This window comes from Chiloscyllium punctatum, chromosome 48 (assembly GCF_047496795.1).
Source record: "Chiloscyllium punctatum isolate Juve2018m chromosome 48, sChiPun1.3, whole genome shotgun sequence".
Taxonomy (NCBI): domain Eukaryota; kingdom Metazoa; phylum Chordata; class Chondrichthyes; order Orectolobiformes; family Hemiscylliidae; genus Chiloscyllium; species Chiloscyllium punctatum.
In genome coordinates, this window is record NC_092786.1 from 22,919,688 (window position 1) to 22,934,291 (window position 14,604).

General features: G+C 41.9%; 2 protein-coding genes and 1 pseudogene across 6 annotated transcripts in view; all 3 read right to left on the reverse strand.

Moving 5' to 3' along the window:
- Positions 1-14,604, reverse strand: part of LOC140468795 (cell migration-inducing and hyaluronan-binding protein-like) — a 258,752-nt gene that overhangs the window by 155,571 nt on the left and 88,577 nt on the right. The window lies entirely within an intron of this gene.
- The window catches only part of LOC140468793 (cell surface hyaluronidase CEMIP2-like), a 151,982-nt gene that overhangs the window by 7,309 nt on the left and 130,069 nt on the right, over positions 1-14,604 (reverse strand). For all 4 annotated transcript variants that reach the window (XM_072564814.1, XM_072564817.1, XM_072564816.1 and 1 more), the window contains one exon: positions 5,040-5,200. In XM_072564814.1, coding sequence (XP_072420915.1) covers positions 5,040-5,200 — 161 coding nt within the window. The remainder of the gene's footprint in view (positions 1-5,039; positions 5,201-14,604) is intronic.
- Positions 3,348-3,464, reverse strand: LOC140469186 (U6atac minor spliceosomal RNA; annotated as a pseudogene).

Here is a 14,604-nt window from a genome sequence, read left to right on the forward strand (position 1 = left end):
TGGATAGGAATAATGTGATCAAGGATAGTCAGCATGGTTTTGTGAAGGGCAGGTCGTGCCTCACAAACCTTATTGAGTTCTTTGAGAAAGTGACCAAGGAAGTGGACGAGGGTAAAGCAGTAGAAGTGGTGTATATGGATTTTAGCAAGGCGTTCAATAAGGTACCCCATGATAGGCTACTGCAAAAATTACGGAGGTATGGCATTGAGGGTGCATTAGAGGTTTGGATTAGGAAATGGCTGGCTGGAAGGAGACAGACGGTAGTAGTTGATGGTAAAGGTTCATCTTGGAGTGCAGTTACGAGCGATGTTCCACAAGGATCTGTTTTGGGACCATTGCTGTTTGTCATTTTTATAAATGACCTGGAGGAGGGGCTTGAAGGCTGGGTGAGCAAGTTTGCGGATGATACGAAAGTCGGTGGAGTGGTGGACAGCGAAGAAGGATGTGGCAGGTTACAGCGGGATATAGATAAGCTGCAGTGCTGGGCAGTAAGGTGGCAAATGGAATTCAATGTAGCTAAGTGTGAAGTCATTCACTTTGGTAGGAGTAACAAGAAAATGGATTACTGGGCTAATGGTAGGCTACTTGGTAGTGTGGATGAGCAGAGGGATCTTGGTGTCCATGTACACAGATCTCTGAAAGTTGCCACCCAGGTAAATAGTGCTGTGAAGAAGGCATATGGCGTACTGGGCTTTATTGGTAGAGGAATTGAGTTCCGGAGTCCTGAGGTCATGTTGCAGTTGTATAAGACTCTGGTGCGGCCTTATCTGGAGTATTGCGTACAGTTTTGGTCGCCATACTATAGGAAGGATGTGGAGGCACTGGAACAGGTGCAGAGGAGGTTTACCAGGATGTTGCCTGGCATGGTAGGAAGATCGTATGAGGAAAGGCTGAGGCACTTGGGGCTGTTCTCATTGGAAAAAAGAAGGTTTAGGGGAGATTTGATAGAGGTGTACAAGATGATTAGGGGTTTAGATAGGGTTGACAGTGAGAACCTTTTTCCGCGTATGGAGTCAGCTGTTACTAGGGGACACAGCTTTAAATTAAGGGGAGGTAGGTATAGGACAGATGTTAGGGGTAGATTCTTTACTCAGCGGGTTGTGAGTTCATGGAATGCCCTGCCAATATCAGTGGTGGACTCTCCCACTTTATGGGCATTTAAGGGGGCATTGGATAGGCATATGGAGGGTAGTGGGATAGTGTAGGTTAGGTAGGCTTCGGTCGGCGCAACATCGAGGGCCGAAGGGCCTGTACTGGGCTATATTTTTCTATGTTCTATGTTCTATCAGCATTAGGCAAAACATCACAGAATCAATGTCATGAATTCATATCCCATTTCGGACTAAAGAATTGAACAAGTGAATCAATAGAATTAGGAAACAAAATGGGAGGACAGTGGGAGCCAGATACACAAAGCAGAGATAACAATGGACTAAATTCTGGATTATTTAAATGATTATCTTGGTTAAATAATAGAATTACAAATAAAGAACAAAGGATGTGAGAAAATGAGAAGACTTGGAGAAGTGGGAAGGATGAAAAATCTGGGGATTGGGTTTGGAAAGTGAGAGACCAGAGTGAAATGGGAACCAGGCTTTGAGTTTTATATCGTGGATTATTGTTATATCATTGTGTAATTTAAGTCATACATGATATGGTCTGCTCACTCTCTTAAAGGAAGAAAGAAATGAAGGTTAAATGAAGGAAGGAGCGCTTGGAGTCAGGGATTAAGCAAGCTTATTATAGACAAGAACGGACATTTAATCCTCCATAGAAATGTTCGCTCATTTCTTCCTGTCACAATATCAAATGGTTCCAGAGTTTTGGCCTTCAATGCTCTACCTTGGAGACTATTCCAGATGTTGATCTCATTGTGTGACAATTTTTGTTTATTGCCTCATGGGATGTGGATATCACTGGCTGGGTCAGCGCTTATTGTCTGTCCCTAGTTGCTCTTCAAAAGGTGATGGTGAACTGCCTTCTTGAACCGCTGCAGTCCATATGCTGTAGGTTGACCCTCAATGCCCTTAGTGAGGGAATTCAAAGATTTTAACCCAGTGACACTGAAGGAATGGTTATATATTTCCAAATCAGGATGGTGTGTGGCTTGGGGAGGGGAACTTGCAGGGGGGTGGTCTTCCCATGTATCTGTTTCCCTTGTCCTTCTAGATGGAAGTAATCATGGGTTTGGAAGGTGCATCTAGTGATGTTTGGTGATTTTCTGCAGTAGATCTTGCGATAGCTGCTGCTACTGAGTATCAGTGGTGGAGGGAGTGGATGCTTGGGCATGTGGTGCCAATCAAGTGGACTGCTTCGTCATGGATGGGGTCAAGCTTCTTCAGTGTTGTTATGGGGCTGCAGTCATTCAGGCAAGTGGGGAGTATTACTTCACACTCCTGACTTGTGCCTTGTAGATGGTGGACAGGCTTTGGTGAGTCAGGATGCAATTTTACAGTAGGGTTGTCTGCTGAACCCAGCCGTCATCGACTGGAAGTGGGTGTCAATAAGCCTGGAGCACCTGACTTTCCTGAGCTCAGTTGTGGTCAAGGAGAGCTTTCTCCTCCCCATCCTCCTCCTTGGAAGACTACTCCCATTCTCCCAGTTCCTCAGTGCCTATCACATTCGCTCACTGCCTCTTCTGATAGTGCAGAGCACAGCATGTCAGGAAGACGCAGCACTCTGTGGTGCAGCCTGGCGAAAGTGAGGATTGCAGATGCTGGAGATTAGAGTCAAGAGTGTGGTGCTGCAAAAGCACAGCAGGTCAGGCAGCATCTGAGGAGTAGGAGAATTGATGTTCTGGGCATAAGCTCTTCATCAGGTGCAGCCTGGTCCATGCAGTCACCTTGGTGTCTATGCCTGTTCAATGTGCCCTTGAAGCAGCCTTCCATACTGCCAGTGCGCCCTGCAACATGAGCCTGTGCTTCCTCAGTGACCTAGCAGTGCATTAGAGAGGTGCCACAATAGTCAGGAAGCATTTGCAGGTGCTGGATGGTCATAGGCAACAATTGGGTCAGTCAGAGCAAAGTGATGAGCTGAACTTCTCGGTTTCCCCCGCTGCTTTTCCCAACGTTGAGCTTGTTTGTGCAGTTTGGTAACAGAGGAGGCTGAATATTAATGAGGTGAGTTGGGTCATCAACATGGTGTTTAACAAATGATAATCCCCATCAATAGGCAATTCCTCAACTACTTAGTGAGAATCTCGGTTTAAAGAACTTTTATTTAATTAACCTATCTTTCTAGTCAACCAGTTCAGAGATGTTATTACACACCACTAGAGCAGGTGGGACTTGAACCCAAGCTGCCTGGACCAGGGTAGGGACCCTACCACTGAGACACAAGAGTATCTCACAATAACATGGTAAATGCCACAAAGGAGATGGAATGCCTTAACCATTGTAAGGCCAATAGGACGCCTTCCATCCTGATCAAGGTGAAGGCAAACCTTCTGTCCTTTCACACAATACAACATCAAACACAAGGTGACGTTTGCTGCTTCCAATGAGAAATGGTCCTATCAACAAATTTAATTTGATTTTGCCTTACATCATATCATAGCCCACATTGCTCAGACCCCGATAAGATTCTGCTCCAAAAACGTCTGAGAAATTAGATTTAATTTCAGATTATTAGGGAAGCAGATGCTGATTGAAATCAAATAGAAAATGGAGCCCTCAGAGGTCAGAGTTCAGTAACACAGCAGTACAGGCTGGGTTGCAGGTGCGTGTGAGTGCAACAAAGACGATCTAAAGGCTGGATTTAGCAGCTTCAGAAAAGGGAAATTACTGTCTGTTTCAGTTACTTTGAAGAAACAAATTAACAAGAACTGGCCATTTTATTGAAGACCAGGTAAGTGGATTCAGGTTGGTGGCTATGGGGTTTTGGTTTGGGGGAGGCCTGGGGGTGCTGCGGGTGGAGTTGGGGGAAGTCAAAGTCTGGACAGTGCTGGAGTGTGGAACCGTACCTGAGGTAAGGAGAGTTTCGAAGGATTTTCTGACTGAACAAGATGCTGAATACATTTGTCAATGGAACAGACAGAAAATCCATGAAATCTATCACATTTGATGTATCATCAACAACATAAAGTAAAAATTATCAATTTCATCAGATACAATATCTGTTAATTCAAGATTAATATGCTGATTTTGGTTTAATTATAAAGTAAAAGCAAAAGTCATAAAACAAACAAATCTTGTCCATCAGTTTCTTTCACTGGGATCATTTGGTTCATTTCAATATATTGCTATGCCTGGACCACCACATGTTTCATAAATATCTGCAATACACTCTCTCATTTGCCATCTTTCGGGGTTGAGAAAGGCTAGGATTTATAGCTTTTTCCTGCAACACAGACCTTTCACAGTCAGCATCAGATTAAAACTACATTATGGAAGTGTTTTGACAGCCAGCTATGAGAGCAGAGGCTTAGCTAATCCAATGATGGTCTAACCATTGCCTTGATGCTAAACATAGAGCAGTTCCATTTCTCCTTTAGTTGTCCTCAAGTCAAAAACACAGGAATGAGGGAACTGATAGGTCCTTTAATTAACAAAACTCAGTTTCATAATCTTGAGGTTTCCAATATTTGACATAATTATACATTCTATTTCTGCATGAAGCCAAGTGTTTTGTTAACAGCAACAGTTTAGATACTTTTTGGTACTTATAAGATGTTTGTTGAGTCTGCTTTTCTGAAAAAAATAGCTTGTTTTGTTTCCTTCTTATGGTTTTCCTGATCTGTTCAAAATCCCAGGTCCCAGTAGAATAAATGCCTTGCATGCTAAAGTCAGACAGTAAGACAGAGCTATTTTAGTTCCTATGTACAGAAGCATAAACAGTCTTGCCACATCTTCCAGTACCTCAGACTCAGTGCTTTTAGTGCATACATGTTTTTTTAAAGTATTATCCTTGTTATGCAATTCAACTCAGAACCCTGTCTTAGCAGACTAGAAATAATTTGTCAATCTGTCCGAATCATCACAGCTGTTTTCACAAAGACAGTTGGCAGTTTATGGAAAGTAGATTAGTGGCCATCTGCTTACCTTTCTCGAATGGTTGCCTGGATGTAATTAGTAATGGAGTCAGCCACCTGCAGAGTATGGGCTGTGTCAAAATACTGCCTGCTCAAAGTGTCTCCAGAACAGGCGTCCACCAGGACAAATAGCAACCCTGCCTTCTCGGACAGAAAGACTTCATCATTCACCTACGGGAACAGTATAGCAATTCTGTTAAAAAAGGGAATTCTTGGGTTGCAATAGAATTCAACATGAAATTTCCTGAAGGAATTCAGAACTACCAGTTGAGATATGTTTGGGTTAGTTTGGTCAACCTAACTCCCAATTGGTTGAAAAACAATGAATTATCAACATTTTTGCCAGTCACCACATTGAGATAATTGCTTGGGCCACATAGTTACCAGACCAAATAATCCAAAGAATGTGGTTTTAAATTCCACTGTGACAGCTTGAGAATTTGAATTCTGTTTTATAAATGCTGGAAATAAGAAGTTGGCATTAGTAAAGATGTCCACATTTTGGATTGCTGTTTGAAGTTATCAGTGTCCTTCAGGGAAGGAAACCTGTGTTCATTATCCAATTTGGCCTACATGTGACTCCAATCACACACCAATTCAGTTGCCTCTTAATGTCTGTGTGAAAGATCGAGCATTAATGTCAGTGAGTTTAGCACCAATTTTCGATTGTAACTAAGGATGGGCAAGAAAGGACAGTCTTGACAACACTCTGAGGACTAATCGAAAATATGTTACAATATAAAGATCTGAAGTTTAACATCTTTTTCAGCTATGGCTCCATTCCTAACAACGTCCCCTTTTTAAATACAACATACCAGATCTCATTGAATAGAGCAGCAGACTTAGAGAGTCACAGAGCTGTACAGTATGGAAACAGACCCTTCGGTCCAACTTATCAGTGCTGATCAAATATCTTAAATTAATCTAGTCCCAATTGCTAGCACTTGGCCCATATCCCATTAAACCCTTCCTATTCATATACCCATCCAGATGCCTTTTAAATGTAGCAATTGTACCAGCCTCCAACATTTTCTCTGGCAGCTCATTCCATGCACGCATCATCATCTATGTGAAAAAGTTGCCTCTTAGGTCTCTTTTAAATCTTACCTCTCTCACCTTAAACCTATGCCCTCTAGTTCTGGACTTCCCCACCCCAGGGAAAAGACCATGTCAATTTACTCTATCCATGCCCTTCGTGATTTTATAAACCTCTATGAGGTCACCCCTCAGCCTCTGACACTCCAGGGAAAGTAGCCCTAGCCTATTCAGCCTCTCTCTCTATAGTTCAAATCCTCTAACCCTGGCAACATCGTTGTAAATCTTTTCTGAATCCTTTCAAGTTTCACAACATCCTTCCTACAGGATGGAGACCAGAATTGCACACAATATTTGATGGGCTGAATGGCCTTCTTAAGCTCTCATGCTTTATATTAGCACAGAAAAGTGTCATTTCAGCTGATATCATTGGAAGGAAAGGAAATGGGAGGTAAATTAAACAAAATTAAATAAGACAAAAAAAATGTAACGACCCTCCTCTATGGCTCCTCACCACCTCTCTCAATTTATAAGTCTCCAGTCCAACCTCCTAATCTTCATCTTCCGTTATCTTACAAAACTCCTCACCATCTTGATTCCCCAAATGACTCCTGAAGTTCTCACCCAAACAGAACTGAAAGACCAAGAAAAGTGGTCAATCTCATTCTCCAATAACATTCTCCAATAACATGTCACTGATTCCTGATAAAATGGAAACAAACAGAAAATTCTATCCATGAGTTAATGAAAAGAAAGAAAGTACAGGGGTTTTGTTAAAGGTTGTTCCATTGCTAAGACAGTGAAATATGGTTCGTTTGGCCAATGACGTCTTACGTAGTAATACAGCTCTGAAGCAGCTTGTCATAAACTGGGTCATTTAGCACACAGCTGGTTCTTCTGTATCTTAGTTCTAGAAAACTAATAACATATTTATATTACAGAATGTCTTCAAGTAAAACAAAATTCTGTAATTAGCTGGAGCTCTGGGAGCCACAGAATCAAACCCATTCTTGTTGTGAATCATGATTCTGAAAAAAAACACACAAAATGTCACCACAGTTCTGGCTGCCATGCATCTTCTGGTTCCTGGAATAGCTTCAGAGAGATACTGGCAACCTTTTCGATTGCTCACAGCCAGGAGGAGATGGAATGTGGCAGCACCGATTGCTGTGCCCTGGAATAGTGCTGGAAGGATAATGGACAATCACATTATCAGACCGTCCTGGTTCTCAGACCCTCCCAGAAACAGAAGGGACTGTGGCAGCATGGATACTGTGGCAGCTGAGTAATAGAAAATAGAGCAAGTTTGTGAATGGATTTATTTTGTTTTGGAGGATAGCTTGGTGATTCAGTGGTTAGCACTGCTGCCTCACATTCCAGGGACCTGGGTTCAACTCCATCCTCAGGTAACTGTCTATGTGGAGTTTGCACATTCTCCCTGTGTCAGTGTGTGTTTCCTCCACATGCTTTGGTTTCCTTCCACAGTCTAAAGATGTTCAGGTTAATTGGATTGGCCATGCTAAATTGCCCATAATGTTCAGGAAGGTCCAGGCTGGGTGGATTAGCCATGGGAAATGCAAGGTTACTGGAATAGGGTAGGGGATTTTGGATGGGATACTCTTTGAAAAGGTCGGTGTGGACTTGATGGGCCAAATGGCCTGCTTCCACATTGTAGGGATTCTATGGACCATTGCTTTCCTTGATCTATATTAATGACCTAGCCTCCAGAGAACTGAGCACAATTTAAAAGTTTACAGATGGTAAGAGACTTAGAAGTGTTATGAACTGTGAGGAGGACAGAGAAAGAGAGAGACTTCAAGAGAACATTGATTAGTGAGCTTTGAGTAGATTTGTAGCTCAAGTTGAGGTTCTGGATGTAGGTTTGCTCGCTGAGCTGGAAGGTTCAATTCCAGATGTTTTGTTACCCTACTAAAGTAACATCTTCAGTGAACTTCAAGATGAAGCACTGCTGATGATTCCTGCTTTCTAATTATGTGTTTGGGCTTATTTGGGTTAGTGATGTCATTTCCTGTGGTGATGTCATTTCCTGTTCATTTTCTCAGGGGTGGTAAATTGGGTCCAAGTCAATGTGTTTGTTGATAGAGTTCCGGTTGGAATGCCATGCTTCTAGGAATTCTCATGCGTGTCTCTGTTGGGCTTGTCCTAGAATGAATGTTTTGTCCCAGTTGAAGTGGTGTCCTTCCTCATCTGTATGTAAGGCTACTAGTAAGGATATAGATACTTATAACACCCTATACAGATAACAAGCAAAACTAATGACATTTGCAAAATATCGTGCAAGAACTGTAACAAACACTACCCTAGACAAACAGGTGGAAAGCTAGCCACCAGGATACATGAACATCAACTAGCCACAAAACAACATGACCCTCTCTCGCTAGTATCCTTACATATGGATGAGAAAGGACACCACATTGACTGAGACAACACATTCATCCTTGGACAAACCAAACAGAGACATGCACAAGAATTCCTAGAAGCATGGCATTCCAACCAGAACTCTATCAACAAACACATTGACTTGGACCCGATTTACCATCCACTGAGAAAAAAAAAGAAATGACATCACCACAGGAAATGACATCACCAACCCAAAGAAACCCAAACATATAAATAGAAAGCAGGAATCATCAGCAGTGCTTTGTCCGGAGACTCACTGAAGATGTTACCTAGAATGGTGACGAAATGTCTGAAAATGAACCTTCCAGCTCAGCGAGCAAATCTACATCCGGAACATATATTGGCTGGTGGGTTAGGCAGAACCCATGGCAGCTGAAATTTAATATGGCAAACAGTGAAGTGATATATTTTGGAACGAAGACCAAAAAAAAGCAATCTAAATTAGAGGGAGCGATTCTAACGGGGCTGGAGGAGCAAATATGCATGGGTATATGTATTCAACTCTGAGGACCCAGGCTTGAATCCCACTGCAGCAGATGGTGGAATCTGAATTTAGTAAAAATCCGGAAATACGATTCTAATGATGATGATGAATCCTTCAGTTTGACAGTAAAAACCATCTGGTGTTCACTGGGATGGAAATCTGCCATCCTCACCTGGTCTGGCTTACAAGCGACTCCAGACCCACAGCAATTTGGTTGACTCTCAATTGCCCTCTGTGTAATTAGAGATGGGCAATAAATGTTGGCCTAGCCAGTGACAGCGACGTCACCTGAATAAAAAAAAACTCACTGGGGTAGAGCAGTTGAAAAAATGATAAAATGATTAACAGCGATACAGAATCTTAAGCTTTGAAAAGATAGATATTGAGTTAAAAACAAAGTCTGGCGAACATTAATAAAATATTGCTTCAGCCTCAATTGGAATATAGCGTTTATTTCTGGAAGACACACTTTAGGCACAAGCTGAGGGCTTTCGAGAAAGTTTGGAAAATATTTATAAGAATGAATCCAGGGGTGAAGAATGGTTACACTGTTAAATTCTACTTCTGCTTTAGTTGTGTGGGCATTAAAGACTAATACCCATATTTACCCACATGTACAAATAGTTCCTAAGGCAGGCGTAACATAGTGAAATACAGCCTGAAAATGAAAGCTTATCAATGGCAAGAGTGCAAGGATGAGTTTGAAGATTTTAGGTGTTGGGGCTGTGACTATTTCCTTTGCCAGTTTGCTCCTTTGGAGAAGCTGTGAATGTTCTACTTACAAAAGAAAAGATTGAGAGAAGATTTGTTTGATGGGTTTAAGGTGGGCTCTGGACAAAGTAGACAGGGAGAAACGGTTTCTGTTAGTAGAGAGTTCAAGACCTAAAGGGCACAGATTGATGACAGTCAGAAGAACCAAATGAGGACAAATGTTACACAATCAGGGGTTAGGATCAGGAATGCATCACCTTAGAGTGTTGCAGAAAGGTTCAATCATAGTGTTCAAGTATGAATTGGTTAATTACCCAGAGAGAATGCTCATTGGCAGGGGAACTGATGAATTGTTCTTACCAAATGACCTCTTTCTGCACTGTAACCTGTAATTCAAAGGAGCCTCAGGCAGTCCCATTCAGTTTCTGGTACTGTTTCAATTCTGTGCCAGTTTGGACACCTGAGGATGAGAATCTTCGATGTCCATGATATTCATGCTGATACCCAAGGTCCTTGTGAGTAAGACAGTTGTCCTGATTCTTCTACACAACTCTGAAACATGGAGGACCTTGGGAAACACCATCAATGCTGTTTAAGAAGGATTCGTCGCATCAACTGGGAGGACAGGCATACTAATATTAGTGCCCTCGAAGCAGCTAACACCATCAGCATCAAGGACATAATCATCTGAAACCAAATCTGCTGGGCCAGCCATATGTCTAAGATACCAGAGTTCCAACTGCCAAAGCAAAACATCTTCACCCAGCTCAAGGAAGTTCAAATGAGAGGAGTGCTAAGGAAGCATTTCAAAGACTCCACAAAAGCTTCTTTAAAAAAAAACCGCACCACAGAGGTGGATGCATGGGAGACCTTTGTTCAGAAGAAACCGGTTTGGAGGGACCTTCTGTTGAGGTGTTGTAGTGTTTGTTGATAGAGTTCCGGTTGGAATGCCATGCTTCTAGGAATTCTTGTGCGTGTCTCTGTTTGGTTTGTCCTAGGATGAATTCTTTGAGAACAATTCTTTGAGAACACGCATTGGCAAGAGGAAGTCTGGGAAGGAACTGGAGAAAGGAATGCCAACGATCTCAAGGCCAAGGACCAGTCCCACCTTTCGAAAATACCTTCTAAATGTGTACTCAGAGATGTGGTTCTAGGATTGGCTCATCAACCACACCAAGACCAACAGAACTGGGGTCACATGACCAGTGACACTGGGTTTCCTCGGTGGATGATCAGACTGATTTGCAAGAGTTTGCCAATAATGTCTAAGCCATAAATAGAAGGAACACATTTTCACACTATCTACTTCTATAAAGATTGAGGAGGATACATTCTAAATCCTACACTGATCCTTAACCAGATCTACGAAATTACTGAATTTGCTCTTTGGAAGAGACAATTAATTGATGCTCTGAAAATGATACTTTCCTGAGAACTGAAGATAGGGTGCATTTGGATGCAGGTGGTCAGAGATAAAGCTAATGATGGATTATATTGAACCTTCTATTCCAGAAAGCCACTGGCATGACCTGGTCTCAATAAACAGGATGACTACTGTCTACAGCTGCTCGATGGCATAAATCAGTCATTTGGACACACACCACCCATGATTCCATGATTAAATTGGCATCATGTGGAAACTGTTGGCAGATCACACCCATCTGGTAGAGTTGCCAAGTAAAATGGCTCAATTTGTGAATTTGAAATTTGAGGAGAGCCCATATTTCAATAGATCTTATTTTCCCGTCTTCTTGTGCCAGTTTTAATGCACCCCACGCTGGGAGGCATTATTAACCTTTACTGATGGCATTAATTGGCCAATATTCAATTTGATCACTGATTATATATCATTGACAATCAGACATGTTGTGTATGTTTAAAACAGGCAGCTAACAGGGTCTTGTGTCCTAAAGATGTGGCAGAAGATGTTCACACTGGTTACATTCAAAAAAACTTTATAACAGTCACCTAATTCAATACTATCTGGTTAACACTATTGCCACAAAGTTACCATTGACCCCATCGCCTCTGAATAGCTGAATAGCCTGTTTTTGCTAATGTAGGGATTTGAAAATTTACACTCAGTTTATTAAAAAGGTAATTTAAAACCTAGCACCAGTAAAGGTATGCACAAATATTTCTGATTGTTGTGAAGACTCAACTGATTCACTAATGTCCAAACTTGGAGAGTGTATCTGTCATTATCCGAACTGACACATACGTGACTCCAGCATCACACCAGATGGTTGACTCTTAATTGAAAACTGAAATGGGATGGATAGCTACTCAGTTATATCTCAGGGTTGGGTAATAAATGCAGACTATTGCTGTAACACACAATGGTTATAAGAAGCTGGCGAATGAGTGGCCCAAGTGACTTTCTCTTTCCTTTGTCACTCTGTTCCTCACAAAAAAAATAGGAGTACAATTCTCAAGGGAAAGCTGGAGCAGAGAGACCTGGGTGTATTTGCACACGGATCATTGAAGATGGTGGGACAGGTGGTGACAGCAGTTAGTAAAGCACAGAGAGTGTCTTCAGCATTATTAACAGCAGCATACAGTATAAGAGCAAGGTGGTGACGTGAATTTGTATAAGTCACTTGTAGCACCTCAGCTGGTCATCATGTCATAGGAGAGATGTGAAAGAGTGCAAGTAAGTGATTTACAAGAATGGTTCCAGGAATAAGAAATGTCAGTTATGATGATAGGTTAGGGACAATTCTCCTTGGAGAGAAGGCGGAGAGGAAATTTGAAAGAGGCTTTCAATGTCATGAGGAGGCTGCATGTAATAGATAGGTAGAAGCTGCTCCTGCTCTTAAGAGGAACATGAATGAGAGGACACAGGTTGAAAGGGATGTGCAAATGAAACAAGGGTGAAGTGAGAGAAAAAAACATTTTTCACACAGTGAGTAGTTAAGGGAATGGATTTTCTGGAAATGTGGTAGAAGCAGATTGAGCTGAGGCATTTGAGAGAGCATTGGATGATTATTTGTATGTAGATATTACACAAGAGCATAGAGACAAAGCAGGAGACTGGCAGTAGGTAATGTTGCTCATTGGATGATCTGATACGTACAAGATAGATCAAATGGCCTCCTACTCCACTGTAATAGTTCTGTGTTTTGGAGATGCACCTGACTGCAGAGTCCTTGTCTTCAGCAGTGCTACTGTCAGTATCTCGTATTGTAGGCACTACATGCATTATAAGAACTTAGGAAATAGGAGCAGAAATGGGCCAAATGGCCCATTGAGCCTGCTCTGCCATTCAATAAGATGATGGCTCATTTTATTGTGGACTCAGCTCCACTTACCGGCCTGTGCACTATAACCCTTAATTTCTTTACTATTCAAAAAACAAACTTTGCCTTAAAAAACATTTAGCCTCAACTGTTTCACGGGGCAGGGACTTCCACAGATTTACAGCCCTTTGGGAGAAGTTCCTCCTCAACTCAGTCCTAAATCTGCTCCCCTTTATTTTAAGGCTATGCCCCCAAGTTCTAGTTTCACCCGTCATTACAGCCTGCAGTATAACAGCCTGACAATACGTCGTGTCCCGTGTAATATACTTCTATTTTGCAGCATGGAAAGAAAATTAATACAGTTTACACAATTAACATTCACCATACAGCTCAACCAATCAGGATGCAGGTATCTGTACTTAAAAAGTAGCTTCAAGAAGTTAGATACCCCCAAGATGAAGAACATTTCAACAGCGTGACAAATTGCCCTGAGGGACAGATGCATATACTGGGAGGTTTTGAAATTATTGCACTTTGTTAACTTTGCATCACTAAAACAGAGATTCTAAGAAGGGTTCTCAAGATAACCAACTCCATGAAATCAAAGTTAATTATTAGGGAAAGCTGTGAACTTAACAGTCCACGAATAACTGTGTTTGTTGATAAATTATGTCATTCTGAATTCAAAGTGGGGCAAAATGAAAAGGAAATCTCAAACGAACTGGCAAGCGTGACAAAATTAGGAAAGTAATACAAGGTTTAAAAAGAACTTCAAGAGAACAGAACATAGAGAAAGACCGTTCAATTGATCACATCTGTGTTGGCTTTCTGTTGCAGCAATCCAGAATAAATCATCAAATCCCTACAGTGTGGAAGCAGGCCATGTGACCCTTGAGTCCACACCGACCCTCCAAAGAGCATCACACCTAGACCTGCCCTCTCCTACCCTATCCCTGTAACCCTGCATTTACCATGTAATCCACCTTACGTACACATCTGTAGACACTATGGGCAATTTAGCATGGCCAATCCACCTAACCTGCACATCTGTGGACTATGGGAGGAAACCGCAGCACCTGGAGGAGACCATGCAGACACAGAGAAAATGTGCAAATTCCACACAGTCACTTGAGGGTGGACCTGGGTCTATGACACTGTGGGCAGCAGTGCTAATCCCTGAGCTATATCAAATCCTTTGTTCTGTACTAATCAAAAACTAACATTCTGTTCTGCTCTGTTCCACAGCCCTGTATCAATTCACCCTTAAATCCACTGCCCTGCAACAGTCCAAAGCTACACTCTGTGCTCTGGTCTCTTTCCATGGTGCCATTCTTCCACAAAATAAAAGGTTTGGCCAATTCTCCCTTCCACATAAAAGATGCAATGATCTCTGTCTCTTCCTGCGATCTCAACCATTCCCTGTGGCAAAACATTACACGTTTTGCAAAAACAAAACTTGGCTTTTGTATTTTTAGATTCACTCGCCTTGTGCATGCATTTTATTCACAAACTGAGTGCACTGTTGCACTAAATAAAACTCTCAGTTCTTTTTAAATGATTGTTATTGTCCCAGCCTGCTATGTCTCTCTCTCTGTACTATGATAAGGTCAGCTAACAAATCTCATTTCTCTTGACACTTGTTCCCACAACTGCCCTGCTGCTGTCACCAGGAAGCTTTGAAAGTT